This window comes from Podarcis erhardii (genome assembly GCF_964252035.2).
Source record: "Podarcis erhardii genome assembly, chromosome: 10".
Taxonomy (NCBI): domain Eukaryota; kingdom Metazoa; phylum Chordata; class Lepidosauria; order Squamata; family Lacertidae; genus Podarcis; species Podarcis erhardii.
The window spans coordinates 53,715,117-53,740,481 of record NC_138500.1 but is presented as its reverse complement, the minus strand read 5'-3'; the positions used below and the strand labels follow the sequence as shown (position 1 = coordinate 53,740,481).

General features: G+C 42.3%; 2 protein-coding genes and 1 long non-coding RNA gene across 6 annotated transcripts; 1 reads left to right on the top strand and 2 right to left on the bottom strand.

Annotated features, from left to right (window-relative positions):
* Positions 1 to 720: 720 nt before the first annotated feature.
* On the bottom strand, positions 721 to 12,467 carry IFRD1 (interferon related developmental regulator 1). Its single transcript, XM_081878601.1, has 12 exons — positions 12,101 to 12,467; positions 10,144 to 10,248; positions 9,153 to 9,234; positions 8,067 to 8,191; positions 7,806 to 7,963; positions 6,919 to 6,969; positions 6,646 to 6,824; positions 6,431 to 6,539; positions 4,554 to 4,688; positions 3,728 to 3,856; positions 3,354 to 3,449; positions 721 to 1,390 (listed from the first exon to the last, which is right to left on the bottom strand). The coding sequence occupies exons 1-12, from the start codon at positions 12,147 to 12,149 to the stop codon at positions 1,301 to 1,303; spliced, it is 1,308 nt and encodes a 435-aa protein (XP_081734727.1). The 5' UTR covers positions 12,150 to 12,467; the 3' UTR covers positions 721 to 1,300.
* On the bottom strand, positions 5,556 to 6,424 carry LOC309351210. The gene is made up of 2 exons (XR_014160756.1): positions 6,131 to 6,424; positions 5,556 to 6,090 (listed from the first exon to the last, which is right to left on the bottom strand). It is a non-coding gene; the product is annotated as an uncharacterized lncRNA (long non-coding RNA).
* A 1,771-nt stretch (positions 12,468 to 14,238) lies between the features above and the next one.
* Positions 14,239 to 24,299, top strand: LOC309351209 (uncharacterized protein). 4 transcript variants are annotated; one of them, XM_081878603.1, is made up of 5 exons: positions 14,239 to 15,804; positions 17,066 to 17,108; positions 22,359 to 22,515; positions 22,771 to 22,805; positions 23,953 to 24,299. In XM_081878603.1, the coding sequence occupies exons 1-4, from the start codon at positions 15,661 to 15,663 to the stop codon at positions 22,778 to 22,780; spliced, it is 354 nt and encodes a 117-aa protein (XP_081734729.1). In that variant the 5' UTR covers positions 14,239 to 15,660; the 3' UTR covers positions 22,781 to 22,805; positions 23,953 to 24,299. The 4 variants fall into 4 exon arrangements, 2 of the variants coding, with proteins under 2 accessions (XP_081734729.1, XP_081734728.1); XR_014160754.1 differs by having other exon boundaries at positions 14,251 to 15,804; positions 22,771 to 23,425; XM_081878602.1 differs by having other exon boundaries at positions 14,251 to 15,804; positions 22,771 to 24,299.
* Positions 24,300 to 25,365: the final 1,066 nt, after the last annotated feature.

Genomic DNA, 25,365 nt, shown 5'->3' with positions numbered 1-25,365 from the left:
GACCTTCTGACTATAACTGATTCATCAGCCAAGAGAACCTTTTGCTAAGCTTTGGCTTAGGTAGAGCTAGGGTGATGAGAGTTCAAAAAATATTCAGAGCAACATATTGGCAACCACTATTCTAGAGGACCATGTGGCATTTCATGAACTTTGGTGTATCACATTGAATTCTCTCCTGGGTAAGGACAGTCCTTCCAGCATTCAACGTTTAGCTAAGGGAATTACTGCAATACACATTGCACAGAACTACCTCATTAACTTATAAGGTAGGTGGCAACCAAGAAGACGGCCTTTTCTGGGTGGCAACTGAACATGTATCTCTACCCAGAACAGTTTGGTTTTTTTCCATTTTTCCTTTCCGGCAACAAGCAGTAATTATTTTTGGCTGAACTTCTGGAAGCGAAAGATTAAGAACATGTAGTTTTCATTTTGTCTGCTGTTTTACTCCTGACATTTACCTGAATTGGGGGATTTATGAGCTAATAAACAGTCTAGATATCATCTACATATAAGAAGCTGTGGATCACCGAAGACAGCAGTGCCAGCACCGTTAATATTTACAGAGCAGTCCTACTGATAGCTCAACACAATTTTACAATTAGTGTCAAAAGTGCTACTTCGGTTTAAACAGTTGTAACCCTTTTATTGCCGGTATATAATTTCCATGCAACACCCTTTCACACAATTTCATTTCAGACAGACACTTTGAGGAAAAGCAGCTTTCAGATATAAATAGCTTTTATTATCCAAGTTTCAGCATATGATGTGTAACATTTCTTGAAAGATTTCATGTGCTACTTCACTGTAAAGTCTGTGAGCCAAGCTAGAGGGGTCCATGGCAAGTACACCAAGGTCACTGCCACAGCCGGGATGTTTCATTTTAAAACACGGGTCTATAAAATAGCTTGTTCAGAGGCATGCTTAACCCTACAGATATTCTCATTAGAATCCCCCCCCCATCTTATTAGATTGCTAAAAACAATGAACCTTGAAACAAAGCAACCCTCAGCACCATTTAACCAAGTGTTAAGAATTATGCCAGATTCACGAGCTATCTTACTCACCAATAAAGTGCTACAAAAGCCGCCTCTCTCCCCCTCATCAGATTACATTCTAATCTACAATACACATCCATCTAGGGAGCTAATATACAACATTGTTCTATAGATGGGCAAGAAGATATCTAAGAGATACATACAGTTTTTAAAAGTCTCATTTCACTTTGAACACCACAATTAATCACACTAAACAGGAATTCAATTTAACCGAACGAAGTTGAAGGTCTTCAGAAGAGCTTGCTCTAGAACACTTCGCCCACATCGGCCCTTTTATCACGGCACTTGTTTCGAGCCTTTGTCCGGGCTTTGAATGCTGCAGAGTTGTACAAATGCTATAAAAACAGCAGAGAAATGCAATCAGCGTTAACATTCCTTCTGACAAGGTTTTGGGGTTATGCATTCATTTTGCACAGACAGGCCCCAGTGTATTTGACAACAGTCAATGTGCAAAAATGAGAAAGATTTGTTAAATCTTATATGCTGCCAGCTGACCTTTACATAGTTCTGCACCACCGAGTTCTAAATAATTCAAGTGGTGGTCTTAGCATTAAAAATTTACAACCACAATACTTTGTTGATAAAATTGTTGCCTAAGATATCGCATGGCTGGAAGAAAATTCTGCAATCCTTTTGATTGCTAAGCAACCATGCCAACATAGTTGGGCTTCTCAGATTTATTATCTGTTTCCGTTCTGATTTTCCACCATACAAATGTATCACCAAGAACCTGGTAAGAGAGCTGATTGTAACACTGATATCCTGGTCACTGTGAAAGCAGATATGCATAGTAACTGTTGCCAGCAGCTGCCACCACTCCCCAACAGCACATTATGAAGGCTGTGCACACAAGTTGTGTATCAAGATAAATGGAATTCTAAGGGAAGGTTTACATACTCAAACGTCTCTGCAAAATGTTCCTAAAGGACACCCCTGCAGAGAAATGGAGTTGCCAAAAGATTGCAGTTCAAAGATGCTCTGCTCGCAAAGGGACACTTATGTGGAGTCAAAGCTGACCACATAAATGAAGTCCCCATGTGAATGTCTATAAATTATATCACAACAACTGAAGCAATTTCCCCCCCCACCTGGTGAGACCCTTCTCGAGGGAGGGTTAACCCTTCCCATTCCAGCTTCAAGGCCCCACATGGCTTTTTAAAAGCTTCCATTGGCACTAAGGCTTTTTAAAACCCTAAATGCTACATCAGGGTAGGGACAAACTGGGAGGAAGCCCTGTGGAGCAGAGGTCCCACAACACAAGACAGCATTTATTTTTGCAGGTCTCTCCGCCATGTGCTACTTTTATGATTCTGGGGAACGGATTGCTGTTTATTTTTACACTAACCACTTTCTTAAAAGAACTATTTAAACTTATGAACTTCATACATTTGGAAGCTGCAATATAGTGCTTTCCTTAGCCATAAGGTTAACTAGAAATGAACAATTTGATACACAATTGGAAGGTGCATGTTTCAGGTGCACGGGTGGCTGAAGTGCACGAGCAGAGAGCCCTCAATAATATGGTCTATGTATACTCAGGATCATCTCTTCTCCGGCCTGTCAAATTTATCTCAGCCATCACCCGGGTTCTCTGTTATGCCACCTGTACATCCAAACACAGAAAGCCATTCACAGTTGCTATCTACAACTGTGAAACCGCCAGCTTCTCTTACAGACTAGAGGGCTGCAACACCTTCTGAAAGAGTAGGCTGTTGGCCCAAACAGTCAAGATGGAACAGATCAAGTTCTTTAAAGTTATTTCTATCAACAAAGTCAAAAAGCAAGGCCAGGCTTTCTAGTAGTACATCACTGCATATTTGGGGAATTTATTTGGGGGTGGTGGACACCTACTCCAACTCTATTTATCTGTACTGCTTTCCCCTCTTCTTTTCACCAAATTACAATGTCTGCCATGATGGAGAAACCCCAAGCCCAGGATGAGGCAGTGCTGAGCCACATGCTCAGGTTGTGCTACTGAAAGCTCTCTGAAGGTAGAAAAAGACCAAGCAAGACTCAGTTTCAGTTAGATCAGGGTTTCCCAAACTTGGGTCTCCAGTTGGACTACAGTTTCCACCATCCCTAACCACTGGGGTCCTGGCTAGCTAGGGATGATGGGAGTTGTAGTCCAAAAACAGCTGGAGATTCAAGTCTGGGAAACCCCGAGTTAGATGTTTTTGTCAGGAGACTAATTACTGTGCACCCCAGGGCAAGTGGCAAAATCACAAAGCAGAAACTGCACCAAATTTAAAAACCAAACCAAACCAAGTAAATCAGCTTAACAGAATGTGAGTAACATACCCTTTCAAAACGGGGTATCTTCATGGATTTAAGTGTTGCCTCATCAAGCATCAGTGGCGGCCCGAGTTCAAAGACATTCCGGAGAAGCTCATTGGACTGGATAAAACATTAAGTCATTAGAGTTGAGCAAATTTTGCACCTTCAAGTGTTCAAACATTGCTTGTGACATATCGGCTATCAAGAGCTGCTAAATGTGATTGTAGTACCATTTTTGTTTTCTTTCCATGGCTAAAAATCTAGGAGGGTCCTACTCAAGTAGAGATGAGGTAGCACCATAAAGCAATTTCCTGTTCTCTTACCCCCGTTTATGTTTTTAAAGTAGTTTAAAAAGCACTAAGTACCACTGCCATTCTAATGAAAGTTTTTAAGTTTACCTGCAAATGGTATTGCATCCCCGATCCTAAAATTTCCTTGAAAGTATCGTATGTTTGTTTTTTAACCCAGCAGTCAATGTACATGCGCTCAGGTCCAAATTTGACCGTCTCTGTAGGGAAGTCATGCTCCTGTCAAAATAAACAAGCAGTCATATCAGGAAAGTGTGGTTTTAGAAATGCAACTTACAGCTGAATGCACCCTAGCTGCCGCTGCAAACTAAGACAGTACATTGCTTGACTATTTGTAAAAATAATGCGAAGTTCATGTCTTATTCTCAAGTGGAGGTAGCTGAGCCAGACTCCAATGTATGCCTCCCAAATACTGCTGCAGGCCTTGGATTCTCGATAATCTGCTCTCATTATAAACATCAGGTTAAAATATAAGAACTAAAAACAAATCCTGTGAAACACAATTTTTGGACCTAGTTGCTATCTCAATGTACTGTCACCCCCCCCCCCCTTAATAAAAGCAATTCAGGAATTATTCATGACTCAAGATTCACCTTTGACTACAGGTTAGTCCTCTGACAGCAGTTTGCTCTTTAGACAAAGCCAGTATCTCTACTGAAAGACCTGAAGTTTCAAAAGCACCCCTCCCCAAAATGCTATTCCCTAAGCAAAAGTGGCCTCCATGGATGCCGTCATTAGTATTAAAAATAAAACAAATGAGATCAGGTACAATATATTCAATAGGTGTATCTTAGCACTGAGCAATGTCCCTTATACTAAAAAGAACACGCTTTTCAAAGCACTTGCTTTTCAAAGATGAAGTCTTAACCAGTAACATTTTATACATTTTTTTTTACATTTGCTCATTCCTCTTTACCTCTACAGCTCGCAAGACATCTCTGAAGACAGACCGCTGTTTCCTTTTGTCCACTTTAGCACGGTGCTTGTTCCCATCTGTAGCTAGAGCCTTCAGTTTCTGTGTTAGAAGCTCCATATCTTCATAAAAGAAATCCTAGTCAGATGGGGAGGAGGGAATAACATGTTATTTGTGGGGGTTGAACTTCTTGAATATTTTGCAAACTGTATTTCACATTTCACTGAGAATGGCTCAACTGTCAAACAAATCTTCATTAAATGGAGAGAACAAGTTATAACAATACTAAAAGCTAGGTGTTCTGAGAGGTTGTAGGATAAAATAGACCTCCCTTTAAGGGCAAAATGTCTTCTGAAGTCTACATTTGTTTCTTCTATCCATCACCCTGAAATTTAGAAGGGGCAGATTATTCTTTGTCCTAACTGGAAACTGTAAATTAACCTGATGGTTATTGTGCATGCTTGGTTTCGTTGTTTTAAATTGTTTTGTTGCTGCGACCTGCCTTGGGACCTTTTGGTGAAGTGTGAGAAATCAATATATTATTAAGGTTATAAAGTGTCTTTTAGTAGGGGTTTGTTTGGGAATGTAGCCATCATTTCACTGCTCTGATGTGAGTAGCTTCAAGTGAGTAGATGCTGAAATGGTTCTGCATTTCATAACTCTGGTTTAACAGGTCTCCTCTCTCCATTCATGACTACTAAAACTGAGTCAGCTATTGATTTCACCTTTTACCTCCCACATTGTTTATAGGTGTGTTTCAGTAGCAACAATGACTATCTTATGTTTCCTTCTCACCTGACTACACCTGGCTGCCCAAGTTGTTCATCACATGATCCTATGTAATGTCTTTATTGGCTGTTCCTATGAGTGGAAAAATTTACTAGTGACAATCACTGAAACAATGAGTAGGCTGAAGGACTATTCGTTTTTTGGCAGTGTGTAGGAGCCAATGTTAATGAGATCAAACAGATGCCATTAACCAAAGTCAAATGCTTTAATGAGAGCTTAAAGTTTTGAACGCTCGTTTAGATATTGTGCAATGGACTGGCTGTCTTGACGAATCTACAGTTATTCTTTTTTCTACCATCCTGGGTCACCTAGAGTTTTTATAGGTACCTTACCAAGACAGGTACATAGTTAACTTGAGACTTTTTTCTTCAGTACTGTTAAAGAAAACAGTAAAGATATTAATAAAGCCACTTTAAAATACGATAAAGCAAATTATGGAAGTCTGAAACAATAATGAACTAAGATGATCTTATTGTATCAGCTGCCTATTTGCTACCAGGTTCAGTTCAAGATTTTGGTATTTAAAGAAACTTGCAATCATTGCAGGTTGTCCCGCCTTATGCTGTTGCTCTGTTTTTATTAACTGGATTTTTAAAAAAAATCTCATTGAATTTTTGTGTATTGGTGGAAACCACCCTAGAATGATAATCATGTTATGGGGGAAAGTCTAAAAAATTGGAGAAATAAGCAATTTCCCCTATAAATGGTATCTCATGTAAGTTTATGATTACGGGAGTGATGTGTTCTTTCTCTCTCTCTCTCTCTCTCTCTCCCCCCTGCCCTCACTGAACTAAAACACCGCAGGGTCACACGATCTATCGCACTCAAGGGACATGGTAAGACATAACACAGAGCATGACTTCAACTCCTCAGAAATATGATCCTGATTTTTGCAGGTGTTTAATTAGTTGCTACTGAAATATTACATTTGATCCAGATTCTAATAAGACCTATGTATGATCAAATGTTATTCATATGCAGAAAGCCATTATTTCTCCATCAGATACACGAAACGCCCAAGATATAGCATAAAAGCTATTTACAAAAATATGCTCTCCATCCTTCCCTGCAGAATCATTCTCTGAACTTACCCCATCTGTTTCTCTTGCTAGTTCAAACAGAAGAGCCAAGGATTCCCCAGCAGCAATCCTCATGTTGACATCGTCACAGGATAACAGGATGGGAAATTTATGCAAATGCCTAGGAAATTTGGGAGCATGTTATTGATCTGCGTTACTGCACACAAAGCTATATTTGATTTAAACTGCACTTCTGGGTATGGTTTCCAAGGGAACAGAATACGCACATTTCAAGTTTCTTCTTTACTTCATTCATTGGGCAGATGGTTAACAGAAGCGTCCATGACAAGAGAGCGCTGATGTGAAGAACTGTATTCTGGGTACTGGAAATACTATTTGAATTCCTCTCGTTCTGATAGGATTTCGTGAAGATATTTTCCAGGCATTCCATGGTTGTATACAATTCCTGGTTTAAGAAACAGACCGATGCCATTTAATTCACGGTTTGATCTGCACTGGTTAATTCATTGCTAAATAATACCGTTCATAAAAATGCTTACTGTGATATCATCAGTGGCAATAAAGCAACAGACTCCTAAGCAGGTGGCACACTAGAAAAAGGAAACAGAAGTTAATGCTTTTAACTTTACTGCTACATTTTGTGCTCACAGAACAGACAAAAAATGAGTGAGGCTGTGGTTTAAATCATGTAACATGCTTGTGTCCTTGTCTTCAGACAAGACAACAAAGCATCCTTTAACAGATCAGTCAACCACACACTTTGCAAGTGGTTTCAAACAAAAACAAGGGATGTTTACGGTTTTGTCACTGTCTTGGCCAGATCTCAATGTTTAAGGAAGCGTGTTACAGGAAAACACCAATCCCAGCTCCCTAGCGGTCTCTCCTTCCTTCCTTCCTGGCTAGCTCTAATACTTCCAAGGGACATGACCCACCAAACCTGCAAGAAACATTCTGAGTTACAATTGCTGTTTTTATCGCCGTGCACCAGGGGTCACCAATATGGTGCTTGCACGCAAATCTACACCCACGGAGGCCTCCTTTTCCCTGGCGATATCAAGCTTGAAAGAAACGTTTTAGAAGAGGTTGTAGTGTATGACTGGTTGCAGAGGGGGTGTGTGTGTGTGTGTGTGTGTGTGTGGTGTCCACAACTACCTCTCCATCATGTGGAAGTTTCCGTGGACCCAAGACGGTTGTCATGCACTGTCACCAGGAACCCTATCACGGAGAGTAAGCGTGACACACAGGCATTGCCTGATGGTTCAAGACTAAGTTATAAGCCTTGAAGCCAAGTCTGCCAAAGAATAAGACACCAATTGACCAGGAAAACATTTTAAGGCCCTCAGACTCCAACACACACGTCACTGCAATATGGGATACAAGGCATCCACTTGCACTTCTTCATCCCAAGTACCAACTTTTTACTTACAGCTTGCCTTGCTTGTACACTTGCTGACGCGTCACAGAGAATCTTCTTCAGAATCGGCGCAAGGGTCTTATATATTTCCTCACTTTCAATTCCTGACCCCAGCTGCACACAAAGCAGACAAGCCAATCCTGCTGCTGCACGCTGCTCATCGCTCTTGCCTAAACACAGAAAGCCAGTTATGACTCGGTAGAACTAAATGCAAGAGCAATTAAACCTGACAACAGAATAATGCTATTTTATAGGAAGAGAGATGCACATTACCTTTCTTTATACAGCGTTCGATGCTATCTGTTAGCGTCATTCTCCTTTCCAGGATGAACTCGTACAGTATTTTTGAAGACAGGGCATTTTTAAGACCTTCAAGAGCTGACTGCCTTGTCTTCGCACTATTGGGGAGTTCATGGTAAAAGGTCAGTTGAAAGCTCTGTGCTGCAAATTTCAATCTGGTTGTGTTATGCATGCTTTAGATTCCACCTCTACCTCCTTCCCAAAAGGCAGAACAACATTTAAGGCTAAGATTTGCAAAGCCAAGATTTGAAAAACTACTTATCAGAGCTTCCCATACTAGCACTCAACCTCTGCTGTGGCAAACACCACATTCGCCCAATTTCTCATTCTGCAATCCTTAATGTCTCAATGCCAAGGAAACACTGCTCATAAAATGTTTTCTCTTCACAGCTCTTTTCCTTTTCTAGGCATAGGGAAAGACTCTTAATCCAACATCTTTAGGAAAAGAGCATTTGAGGGAATGGTAACTGGAGGAAGGTAGATATGGCAGGGAATAAGACTGTTTAAATTGAATAAATTCCCAGCGCCTTTAGAAAATGACAGAGTGCTTTCTTGAAGTAGCGGTGAGCTAAGAAATCATGGCAGGCAAGAACATTGAAAAATGATGTGGGTGGAACAAGCTGAAAAAAGTCACTTTCCCTATTATTATCTATTCCCAAATTAAGACATGATGAAGGCTTACTTATACAGTAGCTATCCTAAATGTATCCTAATTCATAGGATTTGCTGCCAAGCTAAGATACAACTTCCTGAACTAATCTGCCCTTGGGTACAATAATTATTACTTATTAAACTTCTATACTACCCTTCATCTGAGGATCACAGGGCTGGGTTACAATATTATAAAGCTCCTATGACCTCATGGGAAAGCTCTAGCCCACAATTTGCAAAATCTTTTAAGCCAGCCTCCTAAACCAGGTATCTTCCAGATGGTGCTAGACTCAATTTGCCCACCAACCCCAGACAGTGCTCAAGGATGATGGGACAGGAGCCCTAAACATCCGGAGAACAAACATCCAGATGGCCAATTTAAGCTTTTACTTCTCAGACCTCCCATACCTCTTGTCCAACGTGAGGTCAATTAATCCCTTCAGCTTGTACTCCAAATCTTCTTGCGTTGCTTCCTCATCAACTTCAGGCCCTACACATATGTGACAAGACAGTACGATTACAATTAATAAACCTAGCCTCACAGAATGAGTCTTCAGAGTCTTGTGGAAATTATACATATCTGATTTAATCCGTGTAAGGTCTCCTCCACTTCTGCCTGGCCACCAAGCCTTCAGTGGAGGATCTGCTCTGTGTATTTCTGGTCTGACCCCGTAATAAATCAATTCATTCATACTTGATCTGCTCTGTGTTCCACTGCTGGGCAATAGTGGAGGTGGCAGATAGATGGGGCTGGACCTCCACTATGGCAGCCAGGTTTAGGAACTGGCCCCAGTACTAAAGGTGTTTTGATGCCATGTAAAAACATGTATTCATTTGTGGAGGGGGAGAATAATCTGGACAAATACCCCCCCCCCCCCGAGTTTCTACTTGTACAGTGGACCCTCTGGATACAAATCAAATTCATTCCGGGAGTCCGTCTGCAACCCGAAAAGTCCGTAGGCAGAAACGCTGCTTCTGCGCATGCCGCAATTGAGCGCTTCTGCGCATGCGGCAAAACCCAAAAGTTATGTATCCAGAGCGGTACGTAACTAGAGGGTCCACTGTACACTCTTTCAGAAAGGGGGCTTTGTGAGTACCCAACACAACTATTACCTTGTAGTAAGCAAAACTTGCTTCACTCAATGACTAGTCTACTCCAGATAATAATGTGAACGTGTAACACAAATACATGAAACAAATTCTTTGACTTGCCTTAGTTTCATAAAAGAGCTACAAATTAGACCCCCCCCCCAAGTTATCTTGAGGGTTAGGCGCTTTTAAATAAAGTAGCATTTTGAAATAAAATATACCACATTCAATCCAAACCAAACTCTTTCCAAATGTAATAAGCATTTCATGTCTGCAGTAGTTTCCTAATAAGACACAAAGGTTAACATACCATCCTCAGTGATGCTGGAAGGATCACTGAAGCCACTGCAGTGACTCATAGTTTCAATTGATGCATCTTCATCACTAAAAGACTGCATATTTCTGTGCTGGGCACCTAGGAAAAGCATTTGGAGCAGTTAACATTAACACAGGGTAATACTCTGGAATGTCTACGCCATCAAGACCAATATAACTGCCAATTTTCTATTTCTAAACCCTAGAAGTAGGGGTCCACTGCAGACAGAATTATGTGTTGGGAAGGAAGACCAACTGGCAGCTATATCTCAAAGACAAATTATTTCAACAAGCCATAGTTCTGTCTTACCGTATATGCGTGGCAGCCTGTTTTCAAACTATTCTGCTATCATCTATTCTTAACTGCCTAAATTCTTTTAACCTCCCAGTATCTGTACATTAAACAAAGTGTAACATTCCTCTGCTGTCAACCATTTGCAACATGCTACCCGGCAGAATTTCTCTGGCCAAAGAACAGACTTGTTGGCATAGAAGTAAGCTTTTACTAAAACAAAATGGGAGGCATGCAGTCCAATACACAGCAAGTATACAAATGTGACAGGAGTTTAAAAGACTACCCTATTATGCATGTTGCATTTCTAGACTTCATCCAACTTCATTTGCAGGCCCAATCACAACTATTACTATGGGGCACCACTAAAAATAGATATTTTTATAAAGTTTTTTAAGTCACAGTATCAAGCTCAGGTAGAATAAACGGAAAGCATCAGAATTCTCAACTCTTGGGGCGGGGGTCAAGCAATATCTAGCCAATTTCACTGGGTTAGAATTGCTGTATACTTAGCACACTGGCCTCACATGTTAATTTTATCAACAGCGACAACACATAATTACATCACTGAGGTTGCATAAATGTCTAGTGACTATTCGTCTTCCAAGATGCCTAGTTCTCATCTTTTTATTTTGAGCAATGAGCAACACTTTGCTGCTTTTAGACCTATTAGATGATACCTGTCACAGCCTTGCAGGTATTTTCAGATTACCAGGAGAACCGGAGAGTTTATTTCTGTGTATAATTTAAATGGTACCTAAGACTGAAATATATCACTGCATATGAAACAAAGCTACACAGATTGGATTTGAGCAGCAAGATGTATTATTAATCTGTGCCTTTACAATTTATATTGCATTTTGAATCTTTTCCCATCAAGCACACAATATGGGTCCGATTGCTCAATCTTTGTGAGCATTTGTTTAGGATAGAGGCCTGAAGGAACATAACCACAGAGTATTATTTATTGCTTCACCACAAAATCTAAAGCTGTCCATAGCAAATACCAAAATGATTGGAGACTTGTCCTCCCATTTAAAGCCTTTCAGTGTCCACAAATACATTTACATAAGTTGTACTCTGTCTCGATTTCATCTTGGCCCAATATACCTGAGGGAGCATCTCCAACCCCATCATTCAGCCTTCTGAGTCTTCTGGCGGCTCCCTCACTGCGAGAAGTGAGGTTACAGGGAACCAGGCAGAAGTTCTTCTCCATAGTGGCGCCCTCCCTGTGGATCACCCTCCCAACAGATGCCAAGGAAAGAAGCATCTATCTGACTTTTAGATGGCATCTGAAGGTAGCCCTGTATCAGGAAGTTCTTAATGTTTGATATTTTATTATAAAGTGCTGGAAACCGCCCAGAGCGCTGGGGAAACGGGCAGGGTATAAAAAATAAATTAATTTATTATTATTAGTAGTAGAAATAGTAAATCTTGGCTTGGCTACCGAGACCATAAACACATGACCTTTCCAACACATCTATTTGGAGGGAATCCCTAACCTGGCAGAGAGAGAGGACCTGAAATACAGGCCAGGTGGCAACCTTAACAGAGAACAAGAAGCTCGCTTCCCGCCACCCGTGGGGGGGGGGAGCCAAGCAGAGAACTACAGCCCCCATTACGCCCCGCGGCGGGGGCGCATGCGCGCCGGCTCCCTCACCTGACGTTCCGCGCGGGTTACCCCCTCCCCGCCGCTTGGACTTGGGCATGGCAGCGGCCTTGTAGCGGCGACGGCTTCGCGCGCGGCTCCTTCCCGGTGCTCCCTCTCTGGGGTTCTCGTCGGCCTGGCTTTTGTTTCTCCCCCTCGCCCGGGCAGCGCTGACAATCAGCCGATGGAAGAGCAGGAGCGCTTTTTATTATAGAAACGTCTCTGTGAGGCCGGCTTCCCGGACCGAGGCAGCGGATGCGATTGAGGAAAGCAGGCGATAGGCAAAGCTGTAGCAGCGGCAGAAATCCCCGTGGATGCCCGTGAACGGAATCGATACATGTTTCTCCTCTCAGACGCCAAGGAACTAAAGGCGGGGGACTGACGCTGACGTGGCTTTTATAGGGAACCCAGCGGAGGCGGAGGCGGTGTAGTGACGTTACAGGGCGTGGCTTGGAAACGACCAATGGTAGCCGCAGGTTTCCGTGACGTACAAGAAGGGAGCCGCGCATTGACCTCTGGGGCGTGTGGTTCCCCCCCCCCCCAGCATCCCTTTCTCTCGAAGTTCCGCGGTCGTTTACAAGGGCGGTGCCTCTCGCAGCTGCCGCTTCATTTCTTCCCCTTCCAGACATAAGGGATCGTTCCAGGCCCCCGTGGCATGCTGGGAACTGTAGTCTGTACCCTTTCCGGGGCCATTGCGGTACACGGCGGTCTCACGTCGGCCGCCTTGCCTCCGTCGTTGTCCTCAGATAACCTCCTGGTAGTTCGCTGTTCCAGACAGAAACTGAGGCGAAGGTTATTCGCTTGCACAGCCCTCGAGCGGAGGGTCGGGATGCATGAAATGATATCAGCTCCTCCTTAGCCCTGGAAACTTCGAAAGCCCAAATAGCACTTTAAATATATTTTAACATAGGGACAGTGATTTATTATTTTTATTCTTTTATTATTAAGTTTATATACTGCCCCATGCACGCAGATCACAGGATAAAATCACAATATAAAACCACAAAATACATAATCAAAATAAAAACAAGAACAACCCAACTCCCCACAAATAATCAGAGAGGGAAAACAGAATTTAAAACACATGTACACAATACTTGTAATAAAAAAATAAGACTTGAAGAAATCACACCCTAAGTAGACTGGTAGTAAGTACATAGTTACCAGCATACATACTCTCCAACATTTCTCCGTTGAAAATAAGGATATCCTCTTCAATAATAATAATAATACTATTACAGTCACTCTGGGCAGCTTCCAACATACATAAAAATATAATGAAGCAATAAACCTTTTTTTTAAAAAACCCCCACCTTTCTTATACACTACATGCTTCAGATGATTTCTAAAGGTTGTACAGTTACTTATGAAAATAGTAACATTCCAGGATCAAATCAGAAACTAGGACAGCTTTTGTAAATCCAGGGCTGTCCCTGGAAAAGATGGACACTTGGAGGGTCTGCAGAAGACACATAATTTAAACATATATTTGATTTTTCTGATCATTAGGATTTGGACATTGATACCCTTACACATGTTTATTCAGAAATAACTGTAATCCTATCCCCACTTACCTGGGAGTAAACCTCACTGAATTACTTATGAGTGGACATTAGGCTTGCACAGTACGTCCCACTGAGTTTAACAGAGTTTACTTTCTTTTCTGTTTACCAGATTGGAGTGCAAATTTAAATGAAAATGCCTACAACAAGAAGAGTACAGTAGGGGACATTTTTAGTACAGATTATTTTATTATGGCACAGCTTTTCGTAGGCACCTGTCTACCAAAGTACATAAGAGTCCTGCTGAATCAGAGCAAGGGTCTATTTAGTCCAGCCTACATAGATCTGGGGGACGCGGGTGGCGCTGTGGGTTAAACCACAGAGCCTAGGACTTACCGAACATTACGTCAGTGGTTCGAATCCCCACGACGGGGTGAGCTCCCGTTGCTCTGTCCCAGCTCCTGCCAACCTAGCAGTTCGAAAGCACGTCAAAGTGCAAGTAGATAAATAGGTACTGCTGCGGTGGGAAGGTGAAGGGCATTTCCGTGTGCTGCTCTGGTTCGCCAGAAGTGGCTTAGTTATGCTGGCCACATGACCTGGAAGCTGTACGCCAGCTCCCTTGGCCAGTAAATTGAGATGAGTGCCGCAACCCCAGAGTCGTTTGTGACTGGACAGGGTCCTTTTACCTTTACCTTTACATAGATCTGGGAATCTGGAGAGCCTCCCTCATTGTCCCTCAGACAACTAGTATTAAGGGTAACCTGCCTCTGAATACTCAGTTAATTCCTTTGAAGAACCTCAAATTCTAGTGTTGTGAGACTGGGAGAGAATTTTCTGTCGAATTTATCCAAACCACGTACAGTACTATAATCTCTACCAAATCCTGCCCCCTGCCTGGTTCCCTTCATTGTGGCTGGTTGATATTAAACAAAAACAAACCAAACAAGTCTATTATTTCTGTCCCTTGTAGCTATTGTAGACTGTAGTTTACAAAAGCGTATGCCAGCATATATTCATTTTTTCCTAACAACTTTTAAAGCAATTTAAATTGTGCAATCCGATGCACAATTACATAGGATAGGAGTAAATCCCATATAACAGAGTGAGGCTTAGTTCTGAGTAAAAATGCATGGAATGCATTGTCAAGTACTAAATAAAATAATATTACATCACATTTGCCCAGACACTATATAGCACTGAAGGCTTCAGCTGATGGTCAGCAGAGAGCAGGTTTGCCACATGACCTCACTTTCCATTTGTAGCAGTTGTATCCGTGGAAGCTGCTAAAAATAGAATATATTTCTTATTTCTATGTCATAAACAATCTCTCTAGTTACATAGGTTTAGGCTGATTAGTAGATACACGTGGTAAGAGGCTGAGATCATTATGACTAATCTATTGTGTATAATTACTTAGGTCATGCATTTCACAACATGATGACAAGAGCTTAGAACCAATTACATGTACAAACTCTCTCTGTGTGTCACTCCCTTCGAAGTCAACTATGAAAATTCCTTACATTAGGTTTTCTCCTATATAATTATTGATCTGAGCTTGATCCAAACTATGACAACCACCTATGAAATCTGGATGCTACTGATATTCAGTTCCAAAAACCAACATCCTGTCGAAATCCATGTTTCCCAGGGAAATTGTCTATCCAAATTGTAAACGGGACCTTGGCTTTCAGATGGAGACAGAACAGTTTTCTTGTTTGATGTTAATATTTCAGCATAGATGGGTGTCCTGTCTATAACCAAGGTACAGTTCAGCCCCTTGCTGAACAGCATTACCTTAATCTGCATATGTATGGCAGTATACTAAATATTTAAACCTTTGGAAGGAATTTCACATTGTCTCTGTTCTATGGCAGCTGGGAGCCAGGACATTGTCCTTACATTATTTACTTTAGGCATCAGCTTAATATATATGTCTTCTCAGGCCTATGGTATTGGAGCTAACCTTTTAGAAAACATACAGATTCAGGGCTAGTCTGAATTGTAATTGAATTTGCTTCTGTTTGGTTCAGGGCTGAGGCCTTCTGCTCCCCGGTATTTGCCTTCTGCTCCATGGTTTGGATTGCATACAGTGACCAAAACCAACTAGCTTTCCCAACTAGCAACAGCTGGGATGTCTCAGATGATGCCTTGCTGTGGTTTCTGCTTCATGTTGCCCTTTCAGTTCAGATTTTCACAGCTGCACGAAATGTGAAGGTATTAAAAAAAAGAATTAAAAAAAACCAATTGTGTGGAAGAACATCTGCTCCTTCTACCTTTTTAAAGTTATAATAACTAGAAGAATGGAATTTGTTCAGTCAAAGCTGGGACAATGGCCGGGATGAGTGAAGACAATGAACTATATTGGCATGGGATGAGACAGAAAACTGCACAGCACAGAAATTCCATGGGTGTGTGTTTGTGCGGTGTATTATTACACAGCACCAGAGCTTTCTCTTGCTCTAGGTTTTTTTGGGTGTGACATTAGAATACCATTGTAGTGACTAGTAGGGACTGACTCAGAGCTTTAATTATAGCAGTGGCAGGAAGTCGGACAGGAAAGGGGTTTTCTAGGCAAGGTGTAGTTCTACTAATCTATGTAATATACTTTCTGGCAGCAGCATTCTACTCCAGAGCTATGGTAAAGATCAAATTCCAAAGCTCTTTTCGTTGGTCACCTGAAAAAACTGGCTTTTTGATGTTTGGCTGTGTGCATATTAAGAGACAAGGATTGTAAACTGTTATATACACGCATGCTATTTATAGGATACCATATGACAAAAAGTTACCTAGGCAACTTGCAAAATAAAAACAAAGTTTTAAAAATGCAATAAAAATGCAATATGCAACACAGCATTAAAACACCAAATATTATTTTTAAAAAATATATCAGTAGAGCTACAGTTAAAAGGTACAACATGAATTAAAAGGCTTGGGGAAATGAAAAAGTATTTACCAGGTGCCAAAAAGCCTTTAATATAGGTGTAAAGCGGGCCTCTTTTGGGATACCACCAGTGTTCGAAACTCCCATTGTTCTAGGTGCATTTTGCAACAGGGAATTTCATTCATGCAAGCAGTTTCTGAGCTCTGGGCACAGTACTGAGCCTAAGATTTCAGATTAAAACTGCACAGTAGAAGGAAAGGAGGACCCTTTTCTGCCACCCCACTTCCAGCCACTCTCTGAAGACTAGAGAAGGCACCATCATAAGAATATTAGAGTGGCAGGCAGGGGAAGTATGGATTTGAGGTTTTTTTGCAATCCTCAGATGAGGACCAGACCATGTGAAAAATGAACAAAATATTTTAGCTGCAGGCCATTCATTTTCAGCTTTGTATTCTTGTTATAAAAAGGCGCGCCTAGGCACTCCATTGTGGTGCCCATAACCTAGGTTTATGGTGCTATTTAGCTGCTAGCTTTCATATTTCAGTTTCTAACACTGAGTACCACCACTGAAAAATGGTCCTTTCACCACCGCAGGGGAACTCAAAGAAGAATCTCATAAGAAGATCTCAACGTCTGGGTAGGTAATTGAGGGAGGAGATTATTGTTCAAGCACTAAGGTCACAAATCATGAAGTGCAATTGGAAGCACTGTGGAATAAATGATGAATTAATAAATCTGTAAAATCAGTACATTTTTAACTTTAGTAATGTCCTACAGTACATACAGCCAGTTTCACAATGATAGTGTTATTTGTTCCTTGGCATGGTCTAGTGTTCATATATGTGTACAGACAGCTACATAAAGAAACATAACTTCTGAACAGAACCTAAGGATTTGCATTCTTATGTATCATTACTTGCTACTGTCATTACTTAACTGTTTGACTGATTTAACTGCTCTATTTTTAAAAATAACTTTGATTTTTTTTTGAACAATCAAGCAGTACATAAATTGCATAAAAATAAAAATATGAAGCCCCATTGAACTCAGGAGATTCAATGTAAATTTTCAGAGAAGTAGGCTTTTGAACACTAGATTTTTCCTTATAAATTGGAGTACATCATTAAGGATATTCAGTATGTGGGAATAGATACCTTCCTTTTAAAGACAGAGGGCACTTCCTTAGTCTAAGTCATTTAGATTGCTGCATACACATATATTTCTAATAGCTTTTGTACGCAGGTGAAGGTACAATTGACTGAGCAGCATGAGCACAGTGAATCACCCTGAATTACAGCGGGCAATTAGCAATTTCTGCCGAACTCTAATAGAGGCTCGCACACTGAGCAGCATTGCATTCTGGGAGCTGTTAGCTCTGCAATCAGCATTCCAAAACAGTGAGGCAGATATTTATTTAAAGCATTTTAATCCTGTTCCTCAGCCAAAAAAGTCTTCTGGAGAAGTTTACAAACCGAACCGACTAACCAAACAAACAAAAACTGTTGGGAGTGGGATCTGCTTCCTATTATTGTTCCCTCTGATGCCGTCTGGTAGCCTAGTAAAAGCCAAAGGCAGCTGATCTTTTAGCAGAGCTAATAAGATGGCAATTCTAAAATAGCATCAATCAGCTTGAACCTGTACACAGAGAGCAGGTTGTGGTGGCCTTTCTGAAGGACCCAACCCACACTTCTCCCGCTTCTAGGCTCCCTTGGAGATTCACTGCCAATCAGCGTAGATCAGGGAAGAAGAAACTGTGGCCTTCCAGATGTTGTTGGGTGTTTGCACCAGCACACTGTGAGTTCACCTTTAAATAGTTAAGTGTAACTATTGTTTAAAGTGATATGTAAAACCAGGCCACTGAATCCAGTAATCATGTTAAGGCTACAGGAAATGATTCCTATGGTTTTTAGCCTTTTTGCAAGATGAGGAGGAGCAATGTCTGTGTCCTAACCCTGCAGCAGCTTTGGGCTCCACCTTGGCCAGGCGTGCCAACTCTAGGGGACAGAGGTGTCATCAGCCCCCTCAATATTCCTCAGCAGGGGGCTCAGCCCTCCTCCCCTCATATTGAGGGGAGGGGGGAGGCCAAATCACCAATCTGAGCTCGGCATAGCATCAAAGGCAGGCTCCTCCTGAGCGCAAGAGAGGAGCAGCCGTGGCCATTGAAGCTGCACAGCACTGGGCAAGGCCTCCTCTTGAGGAGTGTGTGACATCACAGGTGTGTGATTTGCATCACATGCATGATGTCACTCACATGCTGTACCACTGAGCCCCACAAATATTTGGCCCAAGGCAGCGCCTCTGATTCTGCCTAAAACCTCTAGAGCTTCCTGGGTTCTCATCCCCTGGTTAGGAGGTTTTTCAGTTCATGAGTTAGTTCTGGAAAATCTTTAAGCATTTGATAATGAGCTCAACTGCTGTATGAAGCACTATTCCCTTCAACATTAATGTAGAGTGCAATTTCTACTCTTACCAGTGATAACGTCTTTGGGTTATGCTACCACTTCTCTGTTAGTAAATAAACTCAGGTAAAACTGGGGAACAGCCAAGCCAACTTCTTAAATGTAACTTCAAAATGCAGTTAAATTGAGAATCCGCTACTGCATGTGGTGCCATTTGTTGCATGGAAATAGAAAACAAACAAACACACACATTTTATTATTATTATTTATTCATTTTCTTACATTTCTGTCCCAATTTCCCCCCTCATGGAAGCCAAGACAACATACTTGTGGTTCCTGCACCCATCAGTGCTTTAACCAGACCCAGACCTGTTTAGTTTTGGCAAGGTAGTGGCAACCTGTGCCATCCTTTAAATAATACCCTGAAACCAGATATTATTTATTTATTAATCTCTATACTGCTTTATATTTTTAAGAAAAATCTCAAAGCGGTTTACAGCATATTAAATCAATAAACATAAATAAAACAAGCTGAAGAAAGTCAAATATAGAGCATACAGTCAAAGCAACATAACAGAAAACTAAAATATTATATTAAAGATTTCAAAATGAAACATTACAAGGAGGTCAACTACAGAATACTTATTTATCATAGTAGGGCTGGTGAGTGTGGGCCTCACCCCCTAGGCCAGGTGGAAAGGGCCTTGTAGGGAGCGGCCTTCTCGCCCCACAGCCAGGTGATGTTCCTCTGGCTTCATGAGGAGCCTCTTCAGTAGGGCTGGTGAGTGTGGGCCTCGCCCCCTAGGCCAGGTGGAAAGGGTGTCACAGCTGGGTGATTGTCACCCCTCGCTAAGTTCATATTGAAATGTAGCTGATGGTGTGTACCCTCAGCAAGTAGAGTACTTTAGGTTTTACAGGAACACAGGGCCGTAGCTAGGGGGTGGCCAGGAAGGACCCCGCTGGGGGCACAGGCGGCCCCCCCGCAAAATCAGCTTTAAAATTGTCCATAAATATGTCTACAAATAAAAATATTGATTATTGCCTCATAAGAATTGAATGGGTGGTGGGGGGGGGGTTGGAAGAGAGGCAGAAAGAAGAGCTAATTTGTCTGTGGCTAGGGGGTGCATTCTGGACAATTCTGCCAGGGGTGCAAGATCACCCAGCTATGGCGCTGCTCGAATGCCCCCTTTGTCTATCTTTTTGTTGGGATAGGTTACAAAGGCAGCAACCGTATGGTTTGACCTACAACTTCCTCTCAGCTGACCATCTCCAGAGTGCAATTCTCTTTCTCCAACATTGCCTCTATGGAAGGTGGCAAGTGAGTTATCTGCATACTCATCCACAATCGAGAACCTTGGATCTGAAGGGGTTAGGTCACTTAATGAAAAAATAATAATACATTGGTCTTACATTCAAACAAAGCCCAAAGGAAAATTCAGATGACTATGTTTAAAAATGTGTAGGGAGCCTGTGGAGATCAGTGCTCAACCAGGGAGGGTGAACTGATCACCCTTTTTTCACTCCTGGACTGTTCTCCCACCTTTCATGTTGACATCATCTGATTCTGATTCTAATATTTTCCTAGCCCCTTCCTCACATTCTGCAGGGTTACCGTAGAAACAGCAAGAAACAACTTTGCATCATCGCTATTCCATTGCCCACTTCTTACCGGACGCTCGATCAGTAAGCAGTGCGAGGAGTGCTCTCAGCTACCCTATTTGTGTTACATCAACATGGCAGGTAGGAAATTGTGCCATTGTGATGTTCACATGTTCCGCTTCATTGTCCCATGAAGCAGACAGAGAAGCCAGCTGAGAAGTTAAGGATTTATAGCTGGGGAATGGATTAAATCATTGGACAACTTTGAGACGGTAACATACATACAAGTGGATGCTATGATAGACAGCAAAAGAAAAGGGAGAAAGAGAGGTGCCCTTAAAAAGCTACCCCAGTTAGTCAAGGTCCCAGTATCCCGCATGGGGTTTAGATAAGACATGACTAAGGCCCATTCAATGGCCTTCAATGGGACTTAGTCTTGAATATATCTTTCACTAGATATGCTGATAAAGTCTGAGGCTCCTTCAAAATCACATATTTATTTTTGCTACTACTGTCAATCTACATTGCACTTGTCCAAAGCAGCTTACAAACCAAGAGTCTCCAGGGAGCAACAACACAAAACATCAGTTTGGGAGGAAAAGCAGTAGATAAATAAATAAATATCCATGAATGATCCACATTGATCCAGAACCAAAAGCACTTTGATTAGATCAGGCTTCCTCAACCTCGGCCCTCCAGATGTTTTTGGCCTACAACTCCCATGATCCCTAGCTAGCAGGACCAGCGGTCAGGGATTATGGGAATTGTAGCCTCAAAACATCTGGAGGGCCGAGGTTGAGGAAGCCTGAGTTAGATTCTGTTCTCATGTGAGAGCCTAAAATAGGAATTGTTCTTTAGATGAATGATGGTCTTTGTTTCTGTTGTAACCCCTATCTCACAGAATTATATAAACAGGTAAGCATAACAGGTGTAAGATTTAGCCGGTGCCTGTGACTTCACTAGGTATCCAGATTAACCTAGTCAAATTTGGGGGGTACCAACCAGGGGAGGAGTGTATCGTAGGGCTTGTTGTGACTCAAACTTGTCATAACCTCAGTTACTCTTCTCCTAATGGACGTCTTTTCTATTCTGGCACCTTCAGTTAAGGCCAACTGCCCATCACTGCATCATAACATTCTCTGGCCAGTTACAATCTTGGAGGTCACTGTGGTGACAGCAAGAAAACAGGTTCACATGACCCCAGCTCCAGGGGCTCCCACTATGGATGCTGACTTGAATTAACACTGAGCGGGGTGCATTTGAGGGCCCCTTGGGGGTATCACCCTCATGTTTTCCCTGAAAAGAAGCAGAGCATCTTGAAAGACAGAATCTGTTATGGCAACAGCATCAGGGCAGGGCAATTTATCCATGGAGGAGAGAGGGAGAAGATGGGAGAAATATTCTTTCTAAATGGGATCATAAGCAACTGGATATTGGGGCGTAACAGAATAGCAGGAAGACGTCAAGGCAGCAAAAGAAGGCCAACCATTAGGATCTTCCACAACCCTTTTCAAAGATCCAGTCGTTTAGAACCTCCAGCAACAGGAGCTGGGTAAAAGACCTCTCTCCTTGCCACTGCACAGGGACTTTGCAATGGCCACAGCTATGAATCAATTATATAGACCACCTCACCTCCAGCTAGTCCAAGTGCAGCCTCCTGGGCTTGGACCCATCTGGTCCTGGCCTCTCTACCTCAAAACAGGTCTTTGAAACCTGGAAAATGTAGGGAAAAGTAAAACCAAAATTATCAAGGGGTTGGAGTAACTCCCTTATGTGGAAAGGTTGGGGCCTTTTAGTTTTGAAGGAAGTATGCTCTCTGTCAGCCCTGGTAGTTGTATTAATTCTAGAACCATTAAAAAGCAAACTAATCAATGTCCTCTCTCATATAGGAGTGGTTGCAAACAGAAATGAACAAGATTCAGGCCTCTTTGCAGAGAATATACTTTTATGCACCTCTAACTGTATCACAGCAGCAAAATACTACGTACAGAATTGGAACAGTTCTCCAGGGTCTCAGGATTGCAAGTTACTTTTAAGAAAGCAGAGGTAATGTTTTTCACACACCAACCTATCCAACAGACTTTTATAGCAATGTTGAAGATTCCAATAGCCAGGAAAAGTTTTAGATATCTGGGGATGCAAATTACCCAAAATTTGAACAAGTTGTATAAGTTTAATTATAGTGTGGTTCGGAAAGCTCTAAATAGGGATATAATACATTGGAATAAATTAAGACTCTTCATTATGGACAAACCAGTTGCATTTAAAATAACGATTGTACCTTCATTTCTTTTCTTCCAGACTTGGGTGAAGGCGTGAGATGGAGGAGGACCCTGGAACCTATCCCTGAGGGTTTCAGAAAAAGCCTGCCTGCCTGTGGGAAGGAAGATAGGCGAAACCTGGCCATAAAAGGGATAGGCATACCTAACCCCCACAAAAAGAAACCCCCCCCAAAGAGAAAATTATACAAGGCCAAAAACGAAGCCGAAAACGTGGAGAAAGGGGGCACCCAAGGCACCCGAGGGAACAAAATAACCCTTGAGGAAAGGTCTAAAAAACACTCCGAAAGCTTATTTTGGCCAGTGCCCCCTCCCTAGCCCCCCTCCCTGCCAAAGCCATCAGCCCAATTTGGGCAGAGGCTGGCACCCCTCTCCCTGCCCCACCCATGTGGATTACCCCGAGCCATAAGCAGGACCATCTGGCTCGCATCCACATAGGTGGGCAACCATTTCTCACCTTTCCCTCCCTACCCACTGGATTGCTGGCAGGGGTCCCACCCTACCTGACCCGCTACCCTTGCCCACCCCCAACCCTCCATATTGCCAGACACCCAGCCCTCTGAAGTAACACCTCCAGCCCCACCCCACCCAACCCCAGCCCATCAGGGGATTAAATATATACGAAGCCTCCGGAAAATATGAAACATCAAGTCAGGGGATTCCCTCCATTGACCAAGGTGAATTTGTGCCCGCTCACCACCTTCCCCCCACCTCCAAAACCTTCTGGCAGCAAAACAGGAGAATATTGACAACTAAATAAGAATCCCATCCACTCAGAACTCCTGTTTCCTGTCTTAACTCTCTCTGCCACTGACCTCATGGGCAAAATACACATGGATTGATACTAGTACAATTGCTGAATAGACACAGGAGCCATGCTTTCTACCTTGAGCGAAAGCCATCTAAACCCAAGTAAAACTTCCTAGAGGTAAAGCAGGAGCACCCAGAGATACCTTGGGAACTGGAGGAGGCAGTGCCCCCTTGGTTATGGGGTACTACTCAGTAGTGTAGCTAGAGGGGTGTGGGAGGGATGGATTGCCCCAGGCAGCTCTGGGCCTGCAGGGCACCCGAGCTGCTGCATCCGTCCCAGGCGCCCCCCAGCTGGTGGGCACTCGGGGGATGTGATGCCTCAAGTGCCCTGCAGGCCCAGCGCTGCCTGATTTGGGGGGGGTGTGTGAGAAGGTGTTTCGTTTCCTTTTTACAGTTCTCCTGATTTTTACTGCATTCTAAAAGATTGCCAAATGGATATGCCCACCCTGAACCCATGTTCGGTGCCATCATCTGGGAAGGAACAGGCTATGCTGGCCCGTACAAAACTGGAAATGACTCTTCTAAGATCATTTAATCATTTGCTGTGATTGTCTGACTTTGTACTAGAAATTATTTAATCTGTTTCTGTAACTGGATTCTGTTACGTATGTTTACTCTGAGTTCTAATTTGTTTATTTGAAACAAATTTTGAACTATCAAACCATGGTTGCATCCAAAATATTTTCCTAGAACTCAAAATGAAATATATTTTTCTGATTCCATAAAGTTGTCCTAGCACTGTGTCAGTTCCTTTCCTCCCTCAGTAGCTGTTTCTGTCAATGTTTGCCATTCCCAGTGACAGCAAACTCCTTCCCAGCTCACGCAACCATGAATTGGCCCTCTAGATCACCACTGCTGACATGAAAGTGGGGACCGAAAAGGAGAGAAAGAGCACGATTTCAAGAATTAACGTCTTACTGAAAGGAATGAGTGTGGATCTTTTGATTTATTAGATGGATTGAAATATGGATTTTATCTGCCATGTGACGATGCCCTGATATGTTTCAGTTGAGAATCTGAAATGCTGCTATATGTGATGTGTATATTTCTTGCCATCTACTGGCAGAAATGCACTTCTTCATGCCCTTAAAATATGTGCTGCAATATTTTTTCTGTGGCATGGAAGCGTTTCTAAAGATGTTCGAGTCAAAGCAAAACAACCAAACCAATTTATATTTTAAGAAGCAATGCAACAAAATAAGATGCTGAATTTCTGCACTGTTGGCTCTAGATTTCACCAGGTTGATGTCTAGAGTTGAGCGTTCCATTACCTTTTAAATGCATGCACCCTCTTCCCTAGCACTGATAAGGGCTAAATCAAATGTAACTGCAGCTATTTACTAATATTTACTAATTTACTAATATTTATTTATATTAGAAAGAAGCTGGGCCAGTGGTCTCCCCAGTTGATTCTCCAAATTCACTGTAAAGCATTAAAACCATCAAATATTATGCTTAGTCAGCAACTTAAAAGCCATTACAGCTCATAAAAGCAGAGATGATGGGGTTCCTGTAGTTTTTGTTTCTGTGCTCATTTGGAAATCAGACGCACATCTGATAACATATACCCCACTCCTCTGTAAACTGCAAGAGCATAGTCCCTACCCAGAGCTCATAGTAGATTCAACAAGCCTGAAGGCTTACAGGATCCTGTGGAGGCTAGAGATGTGAAGCTCCACCCCCCCAGAAAACCCCCAGAAAAATTGGGGGTTTTTCTCATTTTTTATTATTCGTTTCCAAAAAAAACCAACAACCTGGGGAAAAGAAACATAGGAAAATGTGGTAAGCCACCCCCCACATTTTTTTC

Bases quoted from the DNA above. Each gene is read 5' to 3' on its own strand.
- LOC309351209 (XM_081878603.1), top strand. From the start codon at position 15,661: ATGGTTTGGATTGCATACAGTGACCAAAACCAACTAGCTTTCCCAACT. The intron at 15,805-17,065 runs GTATTAAAAAAA...TCACCACCGCAG, and splicing joins CAGCTGCACGAAATGTGAAG to GGGAACTCAAAGAAGAATCT. The intron at 17,109-22,358 runs GTAGGTAATTGA...TCTCTCATATAG, and splicing joins AAGAAGATCTCAACGTCTGG to GAGTGGTTGCAAACAGAAAT.
- IFRD1 (XM_081878601.1), bottom strand. From the start codon at position 12,149: ATGCCCAAGTCCAAGCGGCGGGGAGGGGGTAACCCGCGCGGAACGTCA. The intron at 6,970-7,805 runs GTAAGTAAAAAG...TCCTTTTTCTAG, and splicing joins GTGTACAAGCAAGGCAAGCT to TGTGCCACCTGCTTAGGAGT. The intron at 6,540-6,645 runs GTGCGTATTCTG...CAAATTTCCTAG, and splicing joins GTAAAGAAGAAACTTGAAAT to GCATTTGCATAAATTTCCCA.